The sequence below is a fragment of the Cebus imitator genome, unplaced genomic scaffold, assembly GCF_001604975.1.
Source record: "Cebus imitator isolate Cc_AM_T3 unplaced genomic scaffold, Cebus_imitator-1.0 Scaffold45, whole genome shotgun sequence".
Taxonomy (NCBI): Eukaryota; Metazoa; Chordata; class Mammalia; order Primates; family Cebidae; genus Cebus; species Cebus imitator.
This window is the reverse complement of record NW_016107360.1, coordinates 2,883,342-2,903,577: the sequence shown is the minus strand read 5'-3', so window position 1 is coordinate 2,903,577 and position 20,236 is coordinate 2,883,342. Positions and strand designations below refer to the sequence as shown.

The following is a 20,236-nucleotide window of genomic DNA, read 5'->3' as shown; positions in this document are numbered from 1 at the left end:
AGACAGATGCAGAACATTCCATCTAGAAGCAGCAGAATACACGTTCTCCTCAAGTGTATTTTCTCCAGGACAGATCACATATTAGGCCACAAAACAAGTCTAAACAAATTTATAAAGACTGAAATCATACCAAGTATCTTTTCTTACCACAATAGTATGAAACTAGGAATCAACAACCAGAGGAAAATGGGAAAATTCACAAATACGTGAAAATTAAGCAACATATTTTTGGGCAACCAATGGTTCAAATAAGAAAAAAAGGATCATATATCATGGTAAAGTGGGATTTATCCCTATGTTGCAAGGTAGTTTCAACATATGCAATAAGAAAATCTAAATGAAAATGAACACACAATATGCAAAATCTAAATGAAAATGAACACACAATAAGCCAAAACAAGGGATGCAGCCAAAGCAGTCTGGGAGAGAAATTTATAGCAATAAATGCCTATAGTACCAAAAAAGAAAGATCTCAAATGAAAAACAAACCTTTACAAAGAACTAGAAAAAGAAGAGGAAAATAAGCCCAAAGTTAGCAGAAAGAAGGAAATAATAAAGATCAGAATAGAAATAAATGAAATAAAAACATTAAAAAGTAGAAAAGGTCAACAAAACTAACAGTAGGTTTCTGAAAAGATGAACAAAATGGACAATCTTTTGACTAGATTAACTAATAAAAAAAGATACCAGACTCAAATACAATCAGAATTGAACAAGGAGACTTAATAACTGATACCATAAAAATAAAAAGCATCATAAGAGACTATAAATAATTACATGCCAACCAATTGGATAACCTACAGAAATGGATAAATTCCTAGCCATATAGCCTGCTAAGGCTGAATCATGAAGAAACAGGAAATCTGAAAAAGCCAATAGCAAGGAGATTGAATCAAAGATTTAAAAATTCCCAACAAAGTAAAGCCCAGGACCAAAAAGCTTCACTGATAAACATTACCAAACATTTAACAAATCAATGCTAATACTTCTCAAACCCTTTCAAAAATTGAAAAGAAGGGAGCATTTCTAATTAATTTTATGAGGCAAGCATTACTCTGATACCAACACCAGACAGGGACCTTGTAAAATAAGAAAACTACAGGCCAATATCACTGATCAACACAGATGTTAATATCAAAATACTAGCAAACCAAATTCAAAGCACATTAAAAAGATCATACATCATGGTAAGGTGGGATTTATCCCTATGTTGCAAGGTGGTTTCAACATATGCAAATAAATAAACATGATAAAACACAGAAACAGGGTGAGGGATAAAATCATATGATCCTCTCAATAGATGCAGAAAAACATCAGACAAAATTCAGCATGCTTTTATGACAAAAATTTCCAACAAATTAAGTACAGAAGAAATTTATCTCCATATAATGAAGACTATCTAAGAGCACAGCTAATATCATACTTATAGGCAATATTAAAAGCATAGAACCTTTTCCAAATGTGGTCACAGAGAGACATGACAGAAAATGTTAGAAAAATATACACAACATGAGAAGTATTCCATGCCCTCTTTTTGGCTCTGGGATGTAGAGGTACAAAGAATGGGGAGAGTCCTCTAGGAGCTAAGGGCAGCCTGCAGCTGACAGCTAGCAAGAAAATGGAGATCCAGGTCTTATAACCACAAGGAAAGGAATTTTGTCAACCCCTGATAAAGGAAGGAATGTAGTCCTGCTGACATCTTGATTTGGCCCACTGAGTCCTGTCAAAAGACTTGCAGGACTGAAAAGAATAAATATGCATTGTTTTAAGCCACTTAAATTTGGGATAATTTGTTATAGCTGCAATAGAAAGTTAATACACTGATAAATTGAATGAGGTGAAATGGAAGCAGCATTATTTATGTCCTAGTACTAGGCTTTCTTCAGTTTTTATCTGATATATTCCACAGCTTTTCAGGTCACTTTTACTATAGAAATAGTCTCATCTTTACATGTTAAAAAGTACAGTTGAGCCTCATTGAAAACTTTAATGTCACAGATTATTTGAAGCTTCCCCCACTCCTTAGCTGACCTACATGATCAGGAATCAGCAGTGAGCAAATGTGGTGTGTACATTTGCGTGTGTTGGGGAGGGGAGGTTATATGATTTATGGTTTATATTTTTTCCACCCTACTGTACTTCCTTTCTGCCTACTTTACAGATCCTACAGCTCTGGAGACTGGGAAAAAGGAAAAATCATAAAGACTTTGGATTAGCAGTGCAATTTGGTGATCTCTCTGGGTTCTAAGGCCTTCAGTCACAGCAGAGATCCAAACACTGCTCCTTATAAATGGGAGCATTCTCAGGTCCACTGTCAGTGACCTGTATCTGCTAAGTTCACTGAGGTGGGTCATGCACTCGCTGGCTGACCCTGCAGGCCTTCATCAGCTCTTTCACAAGCCTTCAGTCTCATTCTATTACTGGTGGCTTTTCCCTCACAGGCAACCACTGTTGGTGAAATCCGTTCATAATGATTAAAATTGGCTTCTGTCCAGTGTTCACTGGCCCACAGGGGTAAAAATTCCTTGTCCTACCAACAGTTTCTGCATCTGTGAAGCTGTGCTTACTTCTCTCTTGGACCTGCCCACATGGGCACGTTCAGTCAGCTCTCCACTTATCTCTTCTCCAGGTGACAAGCTTGGGTATTCCTCTATCTTTACACAAGCTCCTAAGCTCCCGACACATACGTCAGGCCTTCTAGTGAACTTTCTACCTCACTCTGGTAGCAGTCTAAAGTGAACCTACAAATTCTTATAGCTCAACATGCATCAAGCTAAAGACTGAAAAGCCATTCCTCCTGTTTGTGGACACGAGTGATTTCTTCATACAACTTCCCTTCTCTTGCACATTTGGTTTAGGTGAAATCAAATTTTAGGAAGGGAACTCAGCAGAATAGTCAGAATACTTAAATTCCTTTTAAGAATATTCTATTGGGTCAGGCACAGTGGCTCATGCCTGTAATCTCAGCACTTCAGGGGGCCAAGGCAGTCAGATCTTTTTGAGCTCAGGAGTTTGAGACCAGCCTGGGCAACAGGGCAAAACCCTATCTCTTCAAAAAACATAAAAATTAGCTGGGCATAGTGGTGGGCACCTGTAGTCCCAGCTACTCAGGAGGCTGAGGCTGGAGAATCACCTGAGCCTGGGAAGCAGAGGTTGTAGTGAGGAGAGATTACCTCACTGCACACCAGCTTGGGTGACAGAGTGAGACCATATCTCAATAAAAAAGAAAAGAAAAGAATCTTCCAACAATCACATCTGTGTTCTCCAGTCTTTTGTAATATGAACTGGATTAGGTAAAACAATTGCAGTCCTATTTGGCTGTTTTGAGGAATTCATTGAAGCAGTACACAGTATACATGGTAAATACCCACTGTCCGCAGTTTAGGACCTTGGTCATAATTTGAGTCAACACAAGTATTCCAATGCATATCTTATTTGTTGAACCATTTTAGGATAGACAGCAACATAACATTTTAAGAAAGGCCAAATGTGTGGCAATGCAGCTTTCCTTATTCGCAATCAGCACTTACCACCATCACTATTTTTATGCCCTAATAGAAATAGACCGTTTATTTTTAATGCTATTTACCTGTGCATATACGCATGTATGCTCCACAGCGTGTTTGTGAGTATGTGTGTTTGTGTGTGGATGTGCACATATATGCCATCACACAGCCCTTGACTATCTCTCTAAACTCATCTGCAGATCACTCACTTTCAGACACTCAGGACTTGAAGTTTCTTAAACATGTTAAGACCTACTTATTTGCCCCACCCTATGAGAGAGATTCTAAATTTGCTTTTCCTCCTGTGTGGAATATTCTTTCCCCACATATCTACATAATTGTTCCCTTACTTCACTCAGCACAAATCTCTCCTTATCAGTAAAGCCTTTCTGATATCCTAAGCTAACAGAGCTAGCCTTCTCGCTCAGTCTTCCTCTAGCTCTCTTTCATCTTTTATTTATAACACATTTTCACATGAACTTGTATCATATGTCTACTTGTTTATCTCTTTATCATTGTTCTCCTTTAGGGAACCTAATTTCCCTGTCTGAATCATCACAGTGTTTTCAGTATTTACATTAGTTTCTGGCCATGATAGGTACTTGAAACACATTTTTTTAAATAAATCATTGATCATTGAAATCAGCAAGGTTGATTGCAGTCTATTGCAAGAGACATATCACAAAATATTATTGATGGGCAGCATTAAAATTTGACTTTCCTAATATGTATATATTTTAAACAACTTGACTGAGTAATATCCATTAAAATACATCATAAGCAAGATACAGTATACCAAAGCCCAAAAGAAGACATTAAAAGCAATCCAAGAGAAAAAAAATAGAAAATCTGTAAGAAATAATCATCACACTATTAGCTGATTTTTCCTTATCAAAATTGGAAGCCAGAAAAGCACAGATGGTATTTAAAGTGCTGAGAGAAACTGTCAGCCTTGAACTGTGTACTTAGCAAAACTGTCTGTCAAGAATGAGGGCAAAAGACATCACAGATAAATAAAAACTAAGAAACCATCAGTAAGGAAATTCCTAAAAAATGTCCTGGAAGAAAGAAAACAATCCCAGAAGTTTCAGATACAATGATAAATGGTGATAAGAAAAATGGTAAAGAGCGAGCAAGCATAGAGAAACATTGATGGTTAAAACAGTACAATAATACCTCATCAGTATTATTGTACTTTTAAAAATACAACTAAAGTCATTGATATTATCCTTTTAAAAATACAACTAAAGTCATAAACATGTAAGTTAGGACATGACTATTACTTTAAAATATAAAGAAAACTTAAAGTTCTTGTATTGTTGGTGGGGAAAATAAAGATAAGTAAGTTTAGTATGTGTTAAATAGGTTAAATTTTTAAGGGTAATTACTAAAATAACAGAAAAAAGTATGCATTCTCTGAAAATGGAGGTCACAAAGAGAAAAATTAAATCAATTCAATTACAAATAAACCAAGAGGTGGGTGAAATAAATAGGAAAAACAAATAGTGGAACAAAAAGAAAAAAACAAAAGACACAGATACATTTCAGTATATTATAAATCATAATACACATAAACTGAACTCCTCAATTAAAATGCACAGTCATATTAGAAAACAAATCCAGGCATGCTATTTATAAGTGATAGGCCCGGTATACAACAAAGAAAAAGTTTGAAAATAAAGGAAGGGTAAATGATAAACTAGGAAAACACTAGAAAGGAAAACAAGTTGTTTGCTATACTAATATCACACAAATACAAATGAGGATAAAAATATTTACTTATGATAATTATTAAATATTAAATGATTTAAAAGCATATAATAGTCTTAATTTTACTGTACCTAAATACAGAGTTTTTAAATACCTAAAGCAAAAATTAACAGTTTCATAAAGATAAACAAAAAATCTATCATGTTATTTGGAAATGTTAACACCACATTTTCAAGTAGGCATTATAGGATCCTGCAAGAATCCTGTAGCCACATATGAACTATTTTAAGAAAATAATTAATGTTTGTGCTGACATATAAAACATTACACCCAATAATATATGGATACAGATTCTATTTAAGCACACAAAGAACATTTTACAAATAGCAAGAACATTATTAAATAAAATGGGTCTCAAGAACTTCCAAGAACTAGTATGATACAGACCAAATTTTATGAATATCTTATATTCAAATTGAGTCAATAACAAAAACTGTGACTAAAACAATATATGTTTAGAAATTTTAAAAGGCACTTTTAATACACTAATGGCTCAAAAAAGGGGATAATTAAAATAAGAGATTTAAAAAATTAAACTATCAAGAATTCTTTACAGAAAACACTTAGTATGTACCTCAAATAGTACTTAGAGAAAAATTTGGAGCTGTAATAAACAGAAAAGACTATGGGTTGGAAAATAATGAGCTAAATAATTTAGAAAATTATTAAAAGAAATATACAAACTCCCACAAATAAATAGAAGAAATTCATAAAATATATGAAATCTACAAAGGCCAAAAGCTTGTTCCATAGGAATTAGAAAATCATCAAACTTCTCACAGAATTGATCAAGGAAAAGAGAAACAACAAGCAGTATGATAATAAAAAGGATATATTGATAACACTCCTGCAAATATTAAAGTGTTAAAAGAGGACACTATGAACAGATTCATACGAGTAATTTTGAAAATTTAACTTCAATATGTAAATGTCAAGGAAAACCATAACCCTCCTAAATTGACTCAAAAGGAAATATAAATTCCAAATTGTTTCACGATAATGAAGGAATTTGAATCAGTAGTTACAAATCTTCCTAAATAACAAGGCTCTATGACTTTAGAGGAAGGTTTTACCAAACACTGAAGAAACAAATTTCCCAGCTTTACCAAACTACTACTCTAAAGTACAGCAATCTAGAGACAGTCTCATACTTTCTTTATGAAGCCTTGATGCACTAGATTGATGGATCTTTATAAGAATTACAGACCAATTTCAGTAATGAACATATATGCAACAATTTCAACCAAAATATTATTACCAAGCCAAATGTGGAAATGCATAACAATCATAATAATCATAACCAAGGTTGATTTATCTCAAGAATACAAAAATTTTTAATATTTAAAATTAATTAATATAACTCATCACATTAATAAGTTAAACACAATTCACTTGATAATACCAATAGTCACTTATAAAACATTTCATACCATGTAAAATCCTTTCACAAGAAGAAAGAAAACTCTTAGAAAAGTGGGAATGAAAGGTAATTTCTTCACAAAATAAAAAATATTTACAATAGCCTGTAGTAAACATATTTAATGTGAAACAGATAATCTAAGAAGACACAAGAATACTCACCATGATCAATTGTCTTCAGCATTATACCACAGATTTTGACCCATGTAATAAGTTAATACTAAATTTAAAATGGCATAATTATTAGAAAATAAAAAATAAAACTGTCATTATTTGCAGATGATGTTATGTATACATAGGAAACGTCAAATAACTTATAAATTATTATTAGTTTTGCAATTCTACTGGCACACAGCAAAAAATAAACAGCCTCTTTGTACATCAGAACAGAGAATGTAATTTTTAATAAGATGCCACTTAAATTCTTTTCAAAAACACAATTACCTACATATAAAATCTTTTTTGTCTTTGGAGAAATTATTATTATTTTGAAACAGGACCTCACTCTGTCTTCCAGGCTGGAGTGCAATGGCATGATTTTGGTTCACTGTGGCCTTGACTTCCTGGGCTCAAGCAATCCTCCCAGCTCGGCTTTCTGAGTAGCTGAGATAACAGGTACATGCAACCCCACCTGGCTAATTTTTGTATTTTTTGAGAGACAGGGTTTTGCCATATTGCCCAGAGAGGTCTCAAACTCCTGAGCTCAAGTGATCCACCCACTTCAACCTCCCTAAGTGCTGGGATTATAGGCATGCACCACCATGTCTTGCCCAAGAAGAAATTGTAAAACCTGATTAAGAAACTTCAAAGAAAGTATAAATAAATGTAAATATACACTCAGAAACCAATAGACCCAACAATCTAAAAATGTTAATTCTCTTCAAACTCCTCTGTAGATTCAATGCAAAAAAAAATCTTTCATGGAATGTTTCATGCAAAATGATGAGGTGAGTTTAAACTATAGATTTAAAGACGAAGAAAATGTCAAGATCTTGGGAGGAAGAATAAGAGAAAAATTTATTCTATAAAATAAATTTATCTAAAAATAAATAAATAAGACATCTTATAAAGTTGAAGTAATGAGTAATATGGAGTAATGAGTAGTATGTGGTACTGACTCAGAGATAGATGAATAGACTAATGGGATAAAATAGAGATCCCAGAAGCAGGTCCAACTTTATAGGGAAACTGGGTATGTGACAACATATCATCACAGATCAGTGGACAAATGATGGTGTTTTAATAAAATGGTGCTGAGAAAACTGATTATCCATATTAAGAAGAAAAGAAAAAGGTGCAGGATGCAAAGGAGAACTTGTATCCCATACCTCAAAGAATATATAAAACTGTAATGATTCAAGACTTAATTGTAAAAATTATACCTTGGAAAAAATGAAGACATGAGAATATGTTTATAACCTCATGGTTGGAAAGTGGGCCTTAAGTCTCATGACAAAATAGTAATGAAAGAAAATTAAGGAATTGTCTTCTTGGAATACAAAATTTTCTACAATAAAAACATAAGCCACGACCTGAGAGAAAACATTTTCTACACTTAAATACGAGAGTGTATCCAGAATATATTTTAAAATTCCAAAAAATGATTAGGAAATGAATAATTCAATATAAAATTAGGCAAGGATATAAATGCATTTTATATTAGAGGACACCTGAATAGAAAATAATGCTAAATTTCATCAAAACCCTGGAAAATACAAATTAACACCATTTATAAATGTCATTTTACACCCAAAAGATTGGAAAACATTGAAAGATTTGAAAATGCCAAATATAGACAAGGATTGAGTGTTGCAAACTCATATGCTGCTGGTGGGGGTTGAAACTGACACAATAACTTCAGTATGTGTTCTCTACATGTTGTCTTTTTTTGTTCCTCTGTTTCTCCATCACTGTCTTCTTTCGAGTTCGATATTCTTTAGTGTACCATTTAAATTTATTAGTCATTTCTTTTCATGTATTTTTGAGGACTTTTTAAGTGGCTTCTCTGTGGATTGCAATTAACTTCTTAACTTTTAACAAGTCAGTTTATATACCATCTTAATTTCAAAAGTATCCAAAAAACGTTGTATTGTTGTTATATAACTCCATTTCCAATGCCCTCCTTTGAGCTGTTATTGCCATATGAATTACATCTTTATACACTGTGTGCCCATTAATACAGATTTATAAGTAAGTATGGCTTGGGATTTTTGCCTTTTAAAGCAGACAAGAGTTACAAATAAAAAACATTTATATCATGATTTGAATTTATCTATGTACTTACTTTCACTGTTGTATTTTATCTCTTTATGTGAACTCAAGTTACTGTCTTACATCTTCTAATTTCCACCTAAGGGACTTCTTTTGGCATTCCTTATAAGGCAATGGATTTTCTGAATTCATTGCTAGGCTTGCTAGCAATCAGTTGTCTTAGTTTTTGCATGTTTGGAAATTATTAAATTCACTATCATTTTTGAAGGACAGATTAGCTGAAAACAGAATACTTGGTTGACAGTCTTTTTCTGTCAGCACTTTGATGATGTCATCACACTGCCCTCTGGCCTACATGGTTTATGATGAGACGCAAGGTGTTAATCTTACTGAGGAATTTTGTAGGTGAAGAATTGCTTCTCTTTTATTGTTTTTAAGATTTTCATCACTGGCTTTAAATGGCTTCATTACGGTGTGTCTAGGTATGGATCTCTGAGTTTATCCTTCTTGGAGTACACTGAGCTTCATGGATATATGGATTAATGTTTTTATTGAATTTGGGAAATTTTCAGCCATTATTACTTCAAATATTCTTTCTTCCCCTTTCTCTTTTCTTCTCTGAAACTTATTATGCATATGTTGGTAAATTTGATCATGTCCTACAGGTCTTTGAAATTCTGTTCATTTTTCTTCATTTTCTTTTCTTTCTGCTCTTCAGACTAGATATTGTTAAGTTTGCTGACATTTTCATCTGCCTGCTCACATTTACTACTAAGGCTCTCCAGTAAATTTTTCATTTATTATATTTTTCAACTCCAAAATTTCTATTTTGCTCTTTTAACAGTATCTATGTCTTTATTAGTATTCTGTTTGTAAAGTTATATATCCTCATACAATCTTTAGACATGGCTTAATTTACTTCTTTAAATTATTAAAAATATCTAAAGTTTTTGTCTAGTAAGTCTGACAACTGAGCTAACTCAGGGGCAGTTGCTATTGACTGATATTTTTTTCCATTCATGTGGGCCATACTTTCTTGTTTCTTTGCTTGTCTCAAACATTTTTGTGTAAAACTGAACATTTTAAACAAAACGATATGGCAAAACTAGAAATCATATTCTCACCTCTTTCCAGGATTTGTTTTTTTTCCTTTTTGTTATTATCATTTTGTTAGTGACTTTTCTGTAATAATTGTGTAAAGTCTGGTTCTATGTTTTATATGCTGCTGAAGTCTTTGCATTGTTAGCTTAGTGGTCACTTAATGATTAAAGGCTGTTTGTAATACTTAAAACCAACAGTCCCCTAGCCTTTGCTAAGGGTGTGTGTGTGTGCGCGTGTGTGTCCATGTGCGTGTGTTTGTGTGTGTGTGCATTAGGGCACATTTTAAACATTTAGCCAGGCAGCTGACAACTCTTCCTGGACCTTCACTTCCTGTTTGAACAGTGCCTCAAAGTCAGCTTGAGATAAAAGCTTAGGGCCTTTTCACATCTTTCAGAGTATGAACACAAACCTTAGTATGCATATAGCCCTATCATACATGTGGCTTTCTAGATTCTTAGGAGTCTGATTAGGCTTTTCATAGTCCTTATGAATATCTCATTTCTGAGCTTTATCTATGAGGCTTTTGGCTAGCCTATTATTTGCCCCATTGTTATCCACCACCTCAAACAGCCATAAAGTTAAGCAATTGCCATTAATTTTTCATCACAAATACTTCTAAAAAAAATGATTTCACACTGGGTGAAAACCTCATGAGGCCAAATAAAGAAAGCCTTGCAAGTAAGTTATGCAGTGAACCACTGGACACGTCAAATAATTGAGGCTCTGAAGGAACTCCAATTCCATTATCCATCCCCCATCTCCCCATCAGAGATTACCAAGTTACTAGTTTACACTAAGAATGCAGGCTGTTAATTGGTAAAGCGACCATGGACCTAGAAAGGGGAAGATAGAAATGTGGTGAGTTAAAACACCACAAATCTCTCTGTTCTCAACAAGATTCAGCTGGTTTGTTTTGTGAAACATGCTACCTGAGTTGTTGGAAGCTTCTGGTTATTTTCCAGAATTTCAAAAACTTTCATCCTGACACATTTTGCTTTTGTCATTGTTTTGGCATTGTTTTTATAGAGAACAGAATTTTTGAACATTTAGACAGACATTTTGCTGATGTCATTTGTGGTAAAATGGCTTTGAAATTCTACTTGGCATTACCAACTCAAGTTTATTGTGAGAGTAGTCTAGGAGCTGACTGTTTTACTCTTTGTTATACTGTAGTGAAAGAGCAGCCATGTTCAAGGGTGTTCATATAGCATTATTCAAAGGAGTAAAAACCTGGAAACAACTAAATGTCCTGCAGAAGTATAAATAAATAATGGTGCAAATGGAATATTTTATAGCAATGAAAATGAATTAATCACAGATACATATACATATACACATACACATACATATATATACAAACACATATATATGTTTGTATCTCCACATGTATAAATCCTCATAATACACTTTTTTTTAGGGGAAATGTGCTGAAAAAGATATTCCATAAGGTTCCATTTTTATAAAGTAGAAAACATGTTTTAAACTATTAACAAAAGGAAAAGAATTTTTTTTTTTTTTTGAGATGGAGTCTTAATCTGTCATTCAGGCTGCAGTGCAGTGGCACAATCTGGGCTCACTGCAACTTCCACCTTTCAGGTTCAAGCAATTCTCACGTCTCAGCCTCTTGCGTGGCTGGGATTACAGGGGCCTGCTGCCACACCTGGCTATTTTTTTGTATTTTTAGTGGACACGAGGTTTTGCAATGTTGGCCAGGCTGGTCTTGAACTCCTTATCTCAAGTGATTCACCCGCCTCAGCCTCCCAAAGTGCTAAAATTACAGGCATCAGCCACTGCACTGGGCCATAATTTTTAAAAATATAATACATTAATGGCTATATGGTTTAAAAATATAGAAATAAGTACTGAGAGAATTTTAATAGTGTGAGCAAAGTTCAATTCTTAAATTGGATGAAGAATTCGTGGGTATGTTATTTTATTATGTTTTGTAAGAATGTAACTTCTTGTTTTTTTGTATGTCTCAAATGTTTTATAGTAATAAAAAACATAAAATTTTGCTCACCTAAAATAGATAGTTTTAACCCGTTTTTAAAATGTATATTTGTGCTATCTGTAAAAGAATATCCTCAGCTGGGCATGGTGGCTCACACCCGTAACCCCAGCACTTTGGAAGGTTGAGGTGGGTGGATCACGAGGTCAGGAGTTCAAGCCCAGCCTGTCCAACATGGTGAAACTCCATTTCTACTAAAAATACAAAAATTGGTCAGACGTGGTGGTGCGTACCTGTAATCCCAGCTACTCAGGAGGCAGAGGCAGCAGAATTGCTTGAACCCAGGAGGTGGAGGTTGCAGTGAGTCAAGATAACGCCACTGCGCTCCAGCCGGTGCGACAAAACGAGACTCTGTCTCAAAAAAAAAAAAAAAAAAAAGTCCTGATAGAGTGTTTGAAAGAAAACAGCAGAGGATTATCAGATTTACATATTTGATTATTTATCGACCTATCTATAGGATCTTAAAAGGTTATTTAATGTCTTTGAGCCAGTATTCTGTACTTACTTCAAGGGTACATTATGAGAATAATAATAAATTACATATAAACTGCCCGCCTATTAAAGGTACTCAATGAGTAGCAGTTATTATTAGCAACATGAAGTCACAATACACACTCAAACTCATATTCACTCAGTATGCACTCAAATTTATCCATGACTCAGATAACCAGGTGTTTGGGATTTTTTTGTTTTTGTTTGTCTTGATAAATATGTCCAGACAGCTAAAAGCAATTTTGACTACTTTATGAAGACATGGTAGCACTGTCCAAAGAACATCAAAGTGAATCTTTATATTAAATTTTAGTATCAACCCTTTATTTATAATTTAAAAAAGCTCACCTTTTAGAGTTATTTGCATGTCTCTGACATACTTTCTAAAATGTCTGATAAAATAATAAAACCATTTTGAGATATTCTTCCAATTATGATTTTCAATATATCAAACATTCCAACAATTTCAGAATATTTTTGTTCCTTTTTAATAGAATCTGAGAAATAGTCAATTTGAACATCTGTAAATTTGAGGAATTTCTTTCTATGTATTTTAAAAAATATACTGTTAAAAAACTAGGAAACATTGAAAGTCCCTATGATTTTCACCGAATTCCACTGAGCATAACTAGGCTGTGCCAAAAAATATACCAATTTGCTGATATCGTTTGCTGCACGTGGTCTATTTAAGCATTAACATGAAACCCACCCGCTGTGCCTGATTCATTCTTCTAATTCCTTCAGTTCATCAGTATCCCCAGGGGAAGAAAGGAAAGGGCCTATTAAAAGTTAGATGGTTAGCCATGGTCAAGTTCAACATCAAACAAGATTTCCAAGTCATAAAATTTTGTCTTTGGCATTTTCTTTTTTTGTGCATATTTCTTATCTTTTAGGTCCTTATCGTCTATGAACTCACAAACCTCGTCTACCTAGCTTTCGTCTCTCATTTCCACACTATGTCCAGGACCCATAATATTTGAAATAAAGCTCTTAATCTTTTTCTTTTTTCCAACTAAAATTGGTGTAATCTCATACAATGTAACATGACAATGTTATTTAATTAAATGTTGATTTACTGGGAGAATGAGATAGTATATAAGAGCTGAATGCAGATGCAAAAAATGAATAACAAAATGCTCGATTTGTTTCATTTAACATTTGTTAGTGCTTACCAGTGTCCTTGAATAAGCTTCCCTATTTTTTTTTCCAAGTTTTGAATGAATTGAATCCATAAGCAATGAGTAATAATGCTCCTGGCCTGTAGGTGTATCGGTCCTGTCATCTTGGAGTCTGGGACAAGCAGGCACTGGGTAGTTTTTTGTGGTTGTTGAATAGGGGTCCCTAAACATGCCACTCTACCTCAGTTATGCATGTTCTTTACTATGGCTCCACATCATTTGTGAATTCTACTTTTCCCCCATGGCATCTATGCAGGCCTACCCCAATTTTTCTTTTCTTTTCTTTTCTTTTTTTGAGACAGAGTCTTGCTCTGTTGCCCAGGCTGGAGTGCAGTGGCATGATTTTGGCTCACTGCAACCTCTGCCTCCTGGGTTCAAGCAATTCTCTGCCTCAGTCTCAGAGTAGTTGGGATTACAGGTACCTGCCACCATGCCTGGCTAATTTTTGTATTTTTAGTAGAAATGCGGTTTTACCACGTTGGCCAGACTGGCTTCAACTCCTGATCTCATGAACCACCCACCTCAGCCTCCCAAAGTGCTGTGATTACAGGCATGAATCACTGTGCCTGGACAGGCTACCCAAACTATTAGCAACCCAGGGCTTCAGTCTCTTGACCTGTCAGCATAGCACCAGTGCCTCTGTTAGGACTCTACCTGCCTTGGACTTTTACTTTGGACTTGGCAATCAGAAAGATAACCCAGCTGCACAATCTTGAATGTTCATCAAAACAAGTTGAAATTTCAGAATATCTATTGTTTGGTATGCCATAGTATGTATAATTGAGAATCATATCCACTGTCATTTGCAAATAGCTCAAAATTCCAGTGCCATGGATGACCTTCAATATTATCATTTCCACCTAGATGATTATGCAGAACAAGAAACCAAGCCCCCAAAAAGTTACAGATTTGCCACAAATGACACACTATTTAAGTGGTGGAACCTGGACTATGGTTTCTTGATTCTTAGGCAGGCTCTTTTTGTTTTTTGTTTTTTTTGAATTTTTTGATTATTTTCTTTTATTTTTTAAACCATGCCTGCTGATTCCTTAACCAGAGGGAGAGAAGAATTTGTACAAATCCTTGTTCTTAATATAAATACCTAATGTTACTACAGCTGGTGGTCAGCATGTCCATACTATGTGTTGTTTACACATTGTTTGTAACTGGCTATTTTAAATGGATAACTTCTAAACATGGAATTATGTTTTTATCCAACTGTCTTCATGCATATATTTGGCAATTCTGCACACAGTGAAGCTAATAATGATGCTTCTGATGACTGAAACGTGGGCATTCTACTTGAGAAGGCTTCTGAATTATTGCTTAAACTTACACGAACTTAAAACAATTAGAAATTGTGAGCGCTAACATTCTCTCTGTTATCAAAGAGCTGTGCCAGCATAATCTTTAAAATTATAATATTGTGGTCTGGCTGATTTCTGCTATTTGGATTCTTTCTAAAATAAGATGTTCACATTTTCTTTTAAAGTGTCAATTTATTGCAGTACTACAAGTGACAGCACTCAAACACGAAGAATTTTTCCTCAAGTTCTAATGGGAGACAGTTCAAACCTCTCCACAGGCTGATTCCTTTCCACTTTTTATTTACTCATTTTCAAAGGTAAAGACTGAATAGTAAGCACCACATTAATGATTCCATATATCCCCTGAGATGAGCAATGTCCTCAAATTACTTATGTCAAATATATACAGGCACATCTACTTTTTAAATAGAGCTCACCCTATCAAAATTATATTTCCATAGGCTCTGATTCTTTAAAGAGTTACAGCAAAGACATCTTGGACAAATGCTGCATTGTGCAGTGCACATTCCTACTCTACAGTTTTAATCACTACTGGAAGAGTCACATGTAACTGAATAAAAATTCATTAGACATAAAGAAAAGTAATCCTAATTAGATTTTATCTTGGATGAACAAAACTCACAGTGCATATATTGTTGGTCATAATGTATTTCCCTAAGCCCCACAATTGCTAAAAATACCGAATCAATCACCACCCAGATTGCATCATGAAGTGTGTGAACTAGTGCATTAAAAGGCTGTGTTAGCACCAACAAAGTTTATTGGGGTAACTGCATTCAAGACGCACATGGCATACCTTTAAATAGCACTGTTAAAATACCAAATAAAATGTCAACGTATGTCAGGTCTCTGGCTTTTATAAATTGTTTAGACTGGGAAATGCTGGGCTTTGGACATTGTTCTTTTCACATGGTGTAGAAAAGAAGAGACCATAAAAAGAAAAGAACAATAAAGCATAGCTCATATTTTAAGTTCTTTCATGGAAAAACACATTCTGGATCATTACCCTCCTAATCAACAATTTCCTTCTTCCTCCCAATCCTTCCCGTCTGGTATTTACCTTTCTCTGGCTCCCTCTCTCTGGGTGGTATTCTGAGCTTATACACACTACTCAGTAATCATATTTTTAAAATCGCTTCAAAAGAGAATCCCAGAATGGCATGACAGATATGTATATGCTAAGGGTATTTTTAACCTGAACCATAGCTTTACTTCTGATCTCTATGCTCTTAAATGTACACCGGGGGCGCCGGAAAGCAGGGTGTCCTCAGGGAGAAGAAGGCCCTGAGAGCAGATTGAGCTACTCCCTGCCTACAGATGAATTATTATCACACCTTAGTGGCCATCTCTGCCCTTTTCCTGATGCACCCTTCCTTTTATTATCATACCACACTCCCCACAATTCCCATATAACAGCATCTCTGTTTCAGCTTCTCCTTTGGATTTCCCACACTTACTGCAACCCAGACCTCACCTTCAGCTCTCCTGAGGCCACTTTGGAAGCCAGCTCGATGACACAGCCAACAGCCATGCGTGCAGCACCGGACGAGTGCAGTTCATTCCAAATGGTGTCACTGTCCACCTGAGCAAACAGTCAGCAGAGTCCGAAGACAGAAGAAGAAAGCAAAAGAGAAGGGAGAGATGAAAGGGGGGAAGAGGGGAAGAGGTCGCAGGGGAAGAGGGACAGAGAGAGAAAGCAAATCTGTGAGCAAGGGCTGGCAGGGTAACAGCCTATGTACAATAACATTAGTCTTCCGTCTTGGCCAGCTGAAAAGATCTTCTGGACATGGCTTTGCTTATACTTTTTCTCTACACTGACTTCTCCAATGGAAACACATTCCTGCCATGCCTCACTGCCATTCTCTGTTTAGATTTCTCATTACAAACAGCATTACATAGGCCGGATCTGGCTTAGTTACAGGCCTGCTAGAAACCAGGCCCCAGTAGTAGATAGAGTAAAAACTAACAGCACTTAGTTATACATAAAAATAGGATTTGCAAGTGCTAGAGGGGGAAAATTCAAATACCTTTCTGACTGGAGGTTTACAGGGAGCCAAAGGCAATTATTAGGCAGGTAGCAGTAGCAGTCAGAGAGTAGAAAGTAGCACCGCAAGTCAGGTTCTCCAACTAAAAAGGAATATGTGGTCCTCACACTTAAATGATTAACAACAGCATATTGCAAGAAGAAATCTGATTTTCAAAGAATAAGCTTAAGATTTCTGACTTTCAGTACAATTTGTCAGCTTGTTTCAGTTCAAAATGGTATTGGTAAAAATGAATAGTCTAGCAAAATACATGGTTGCTTCTCTACTAGAGAACATTATTATCAAAACAAACATGTACCAATATTCTGGATTTCTCTTTATAAAATGCTGTTTACTCTTTTCCATGTATGCAATGAAAACACATAATAATGCATACATGAAAAGAGCAACAGTAGTGGTTTATAATTATATGTTTTATTTTTAATATATAAAATACTTCATAACATTAAAAAAATAGTATCACATGGTAGATGTCTCTAATTTTAGGACACATAAATTACTTAAAGCACCAGGAAACAGAATAAAAAGTTTGTGACTAAATATCAGGACTTCCCATATGGATCAAAGGGGAGAAATTCTGCATAAAACAAAACTTTGATTTTTTTAAAGAAAATTAAATTCAAGAGGCCTAATTACATGGAACAAATACAGTAAACAACAACACACATTCACAGTATACTAAGCAGTTTTCTAAGAATTTTCACATGCCTTTTTCTCACGAGGTTTTTTACAGGCTTAAATACTATTAAAAACAGTGAATACATAAATAATAAATGAGAACAGTAAATAAACGCATACCTAAGAAAAGAAAATTAAGGTCCTATAAACAGCAATATAGTAGTGAAGTTTCTGAAATCAAACTGGTGGGGTGAAGTCATGGCTTCATCATTAAAACCCGAGTGACACTGGGAATTAATGGCTCTGTGCCTTGGCTCCTTTATCTTTGAAAATATCAACTTTTTAAAGAACCATCTGCATACAATTTTAGTGAGGATTAAATGAGTAAGTGGTAAGCAAAAGCTAACTACCATTTCAGCTACTGTTATACCTGTTTTGCAAAGTCTGGCACATAGCAAAGGCCTACCTGTTCACTGAATGACTAAACTGTGGCTTAGAGAGTCTACTTGAAGATCACAGGACCCTCACACAGAACTCTGACCCTGTCAGCACATCCCTTTCCACCACCCTCCTGAAGAAACCCATGCTTTCTAGGAGCCAGCATGCCTGTCATAGAGAATATCATCATGGTCTACACTATCAGCTAAAGAGTGAAGGAATCATTCAAATGGACACTGAGACCTAATCATTTGCCCTCTAAATTGAAAGTTTTATTATTTTACTGAACCAATATAAATACATAGTTCTTTAAACTTCATGTAGGTATATTCTTAAAAAAGTTGACTGCCTAAGTTGAAAAATAAAAGCCATTATTTACCATGTATTGTACAGGTTTTAATCAGTTTTCCTGTCATTACAGAGCTACTAGTATCAAAGAAAAGCCTGCATTAATCAGAATTTAAATTACTGGGAAAGCAAGCAAAAAAATAAAATAAAATAAAATAAAATAAAACAAATAAATCCCAAAAGATTTATTCAGTGACTCAAGAACCATGTAAAATTCCTAATCCCTTTTTACTCAACTTTGGAGTACATCATAAGCTTTGTTTCTTTATTTCTTAAAGCAGTAACAAATTTCTTTCCAAAAAATTATAAATACTGAACTTGATTAGAAAAATATTCCAGCAGCAGAGAATACTGTCTCTTTAATCGTAATACTAAAGAGCATTAGGTAGTTACAAATATCTTTGTGTGATATCCATATGCCTGTCCATATCTTTTTATCTGCCTATGAGTACACCCTTATAGAGATAATACTCCATGTTTGTGACATTAATTTTGGCATCTAAACTTCTATTAATAATGATAGTTTTAATTTAGTTAATATTCACTGATTACAACCTGTGAGTTGCAGTGGAAGGGTTACTTTATAATAAAGCTATGTTTATTGATTATAAAGTATTTGAGCACATAGGTACTCAGTGGATTGATATTTTGACTCATAACCAATGTTTAGGCATATTCCTAAAGAAGTTCTCTTTAGGAATCTATAGGATTTACCATCCATTAATTTACTTATATTAAACATATTTATCTCAATACCACCTCAACTTATCTTTTACATACATTTAGTTTATAACTAAATGGTAATAATGGTCAAGTTTTGTGGATATAATTTGTTCATAAATGGGTGATTGTACTTAATTCTAAATTTACAAACAGGTTTGTCTTTTTCAATTCAGGCTGCCATAACAAAATATCATGGGCTGGGTAGCATAAACAAAAGAAATTTTATTTCTCACAATTCTGGAGGCTTTGAAGTTCAAGATCAAGGTGCCAACACATTTGGTGACTGGTGAGGACTTTCTTCTTGGCTTGCAGATGGCCGCCTTTCTGCTACATCTTCATATGGCCTTTCCTGGCACTAAAGTTCCTCTTCATGTAAGGATATCAACCCTATTAGATTAGTACACCACCCCTGTGACATAATTTAATCTTAATTACTTTCTAAAGGTCTAGTCAAATATAATCAGATTAGCGATTTCAGCTTCAATACATGAATTTTGAGGGCACACTATTCAGTTCATAGTAAGATTAAATCCCAAAAACTTATTCATAAGTCAAATTACAAGCAAACTTTCTTAAAGCATGATGTTCCAAATGGGGTTCACGGCTAAATTAGCTATCAAAAGCTCCCCACATGTATTTTCCATGTTACAGTTTGACAAGAACTTTAACGAAAAAACAAGATGCACAGCTCATGAATTCTGCTATAATCTGTGTCACTAGAAGAACGCCCATAACTACTGCCCACCATTCTCCATGATAAAAAGTATTCTTCCTCTCTGTATGTCCCTCTTATTGGTTGGTAATTTCTTCATCCAATTTACCTATCTTAGGGATAGCATTAAGATGGCCACTTCCTTAAGAGAGCTCGATTTCAACTGCTGCAGAACATCTTGACAGTAGGAAAAAACTCTGGGTGAGAGAAAATAGTTGAGTTCATCAATTGATAGTGGTTATGTGCATAGAATAAGATATTTGGCAGCTAGAGGAGAAAAAAAAAGAGAAAGAAGCATTTGTGTGGAATGCATGCAGATATGCAGGATTAAGGGGCCGA

General features: G+C 34.7%; 1 protein-coding gene across 1 annotated transcript in view; it reads right to left on the bottom strand.

The window, feature by feature from the left end:
- Positions 1 to 20,236, bottom strand: part of HDAC9 (histone deacetylase 9) — a 900,368-nt gene that overhangs the window by 192,004 nt on the left and 688,128 nt on the right. Inside the window, exon 19 of the mRNA XM_037737895.1 lies at positions 16,488 to 16,595. Coding sequence (XP_037593823.1) covers positions 16,488 to 16,595 — 108 coding nt within the window. The remainder of the gene's footprint in view (positions 1 to 16,487; positions 16,596 to 20,236) is intronic.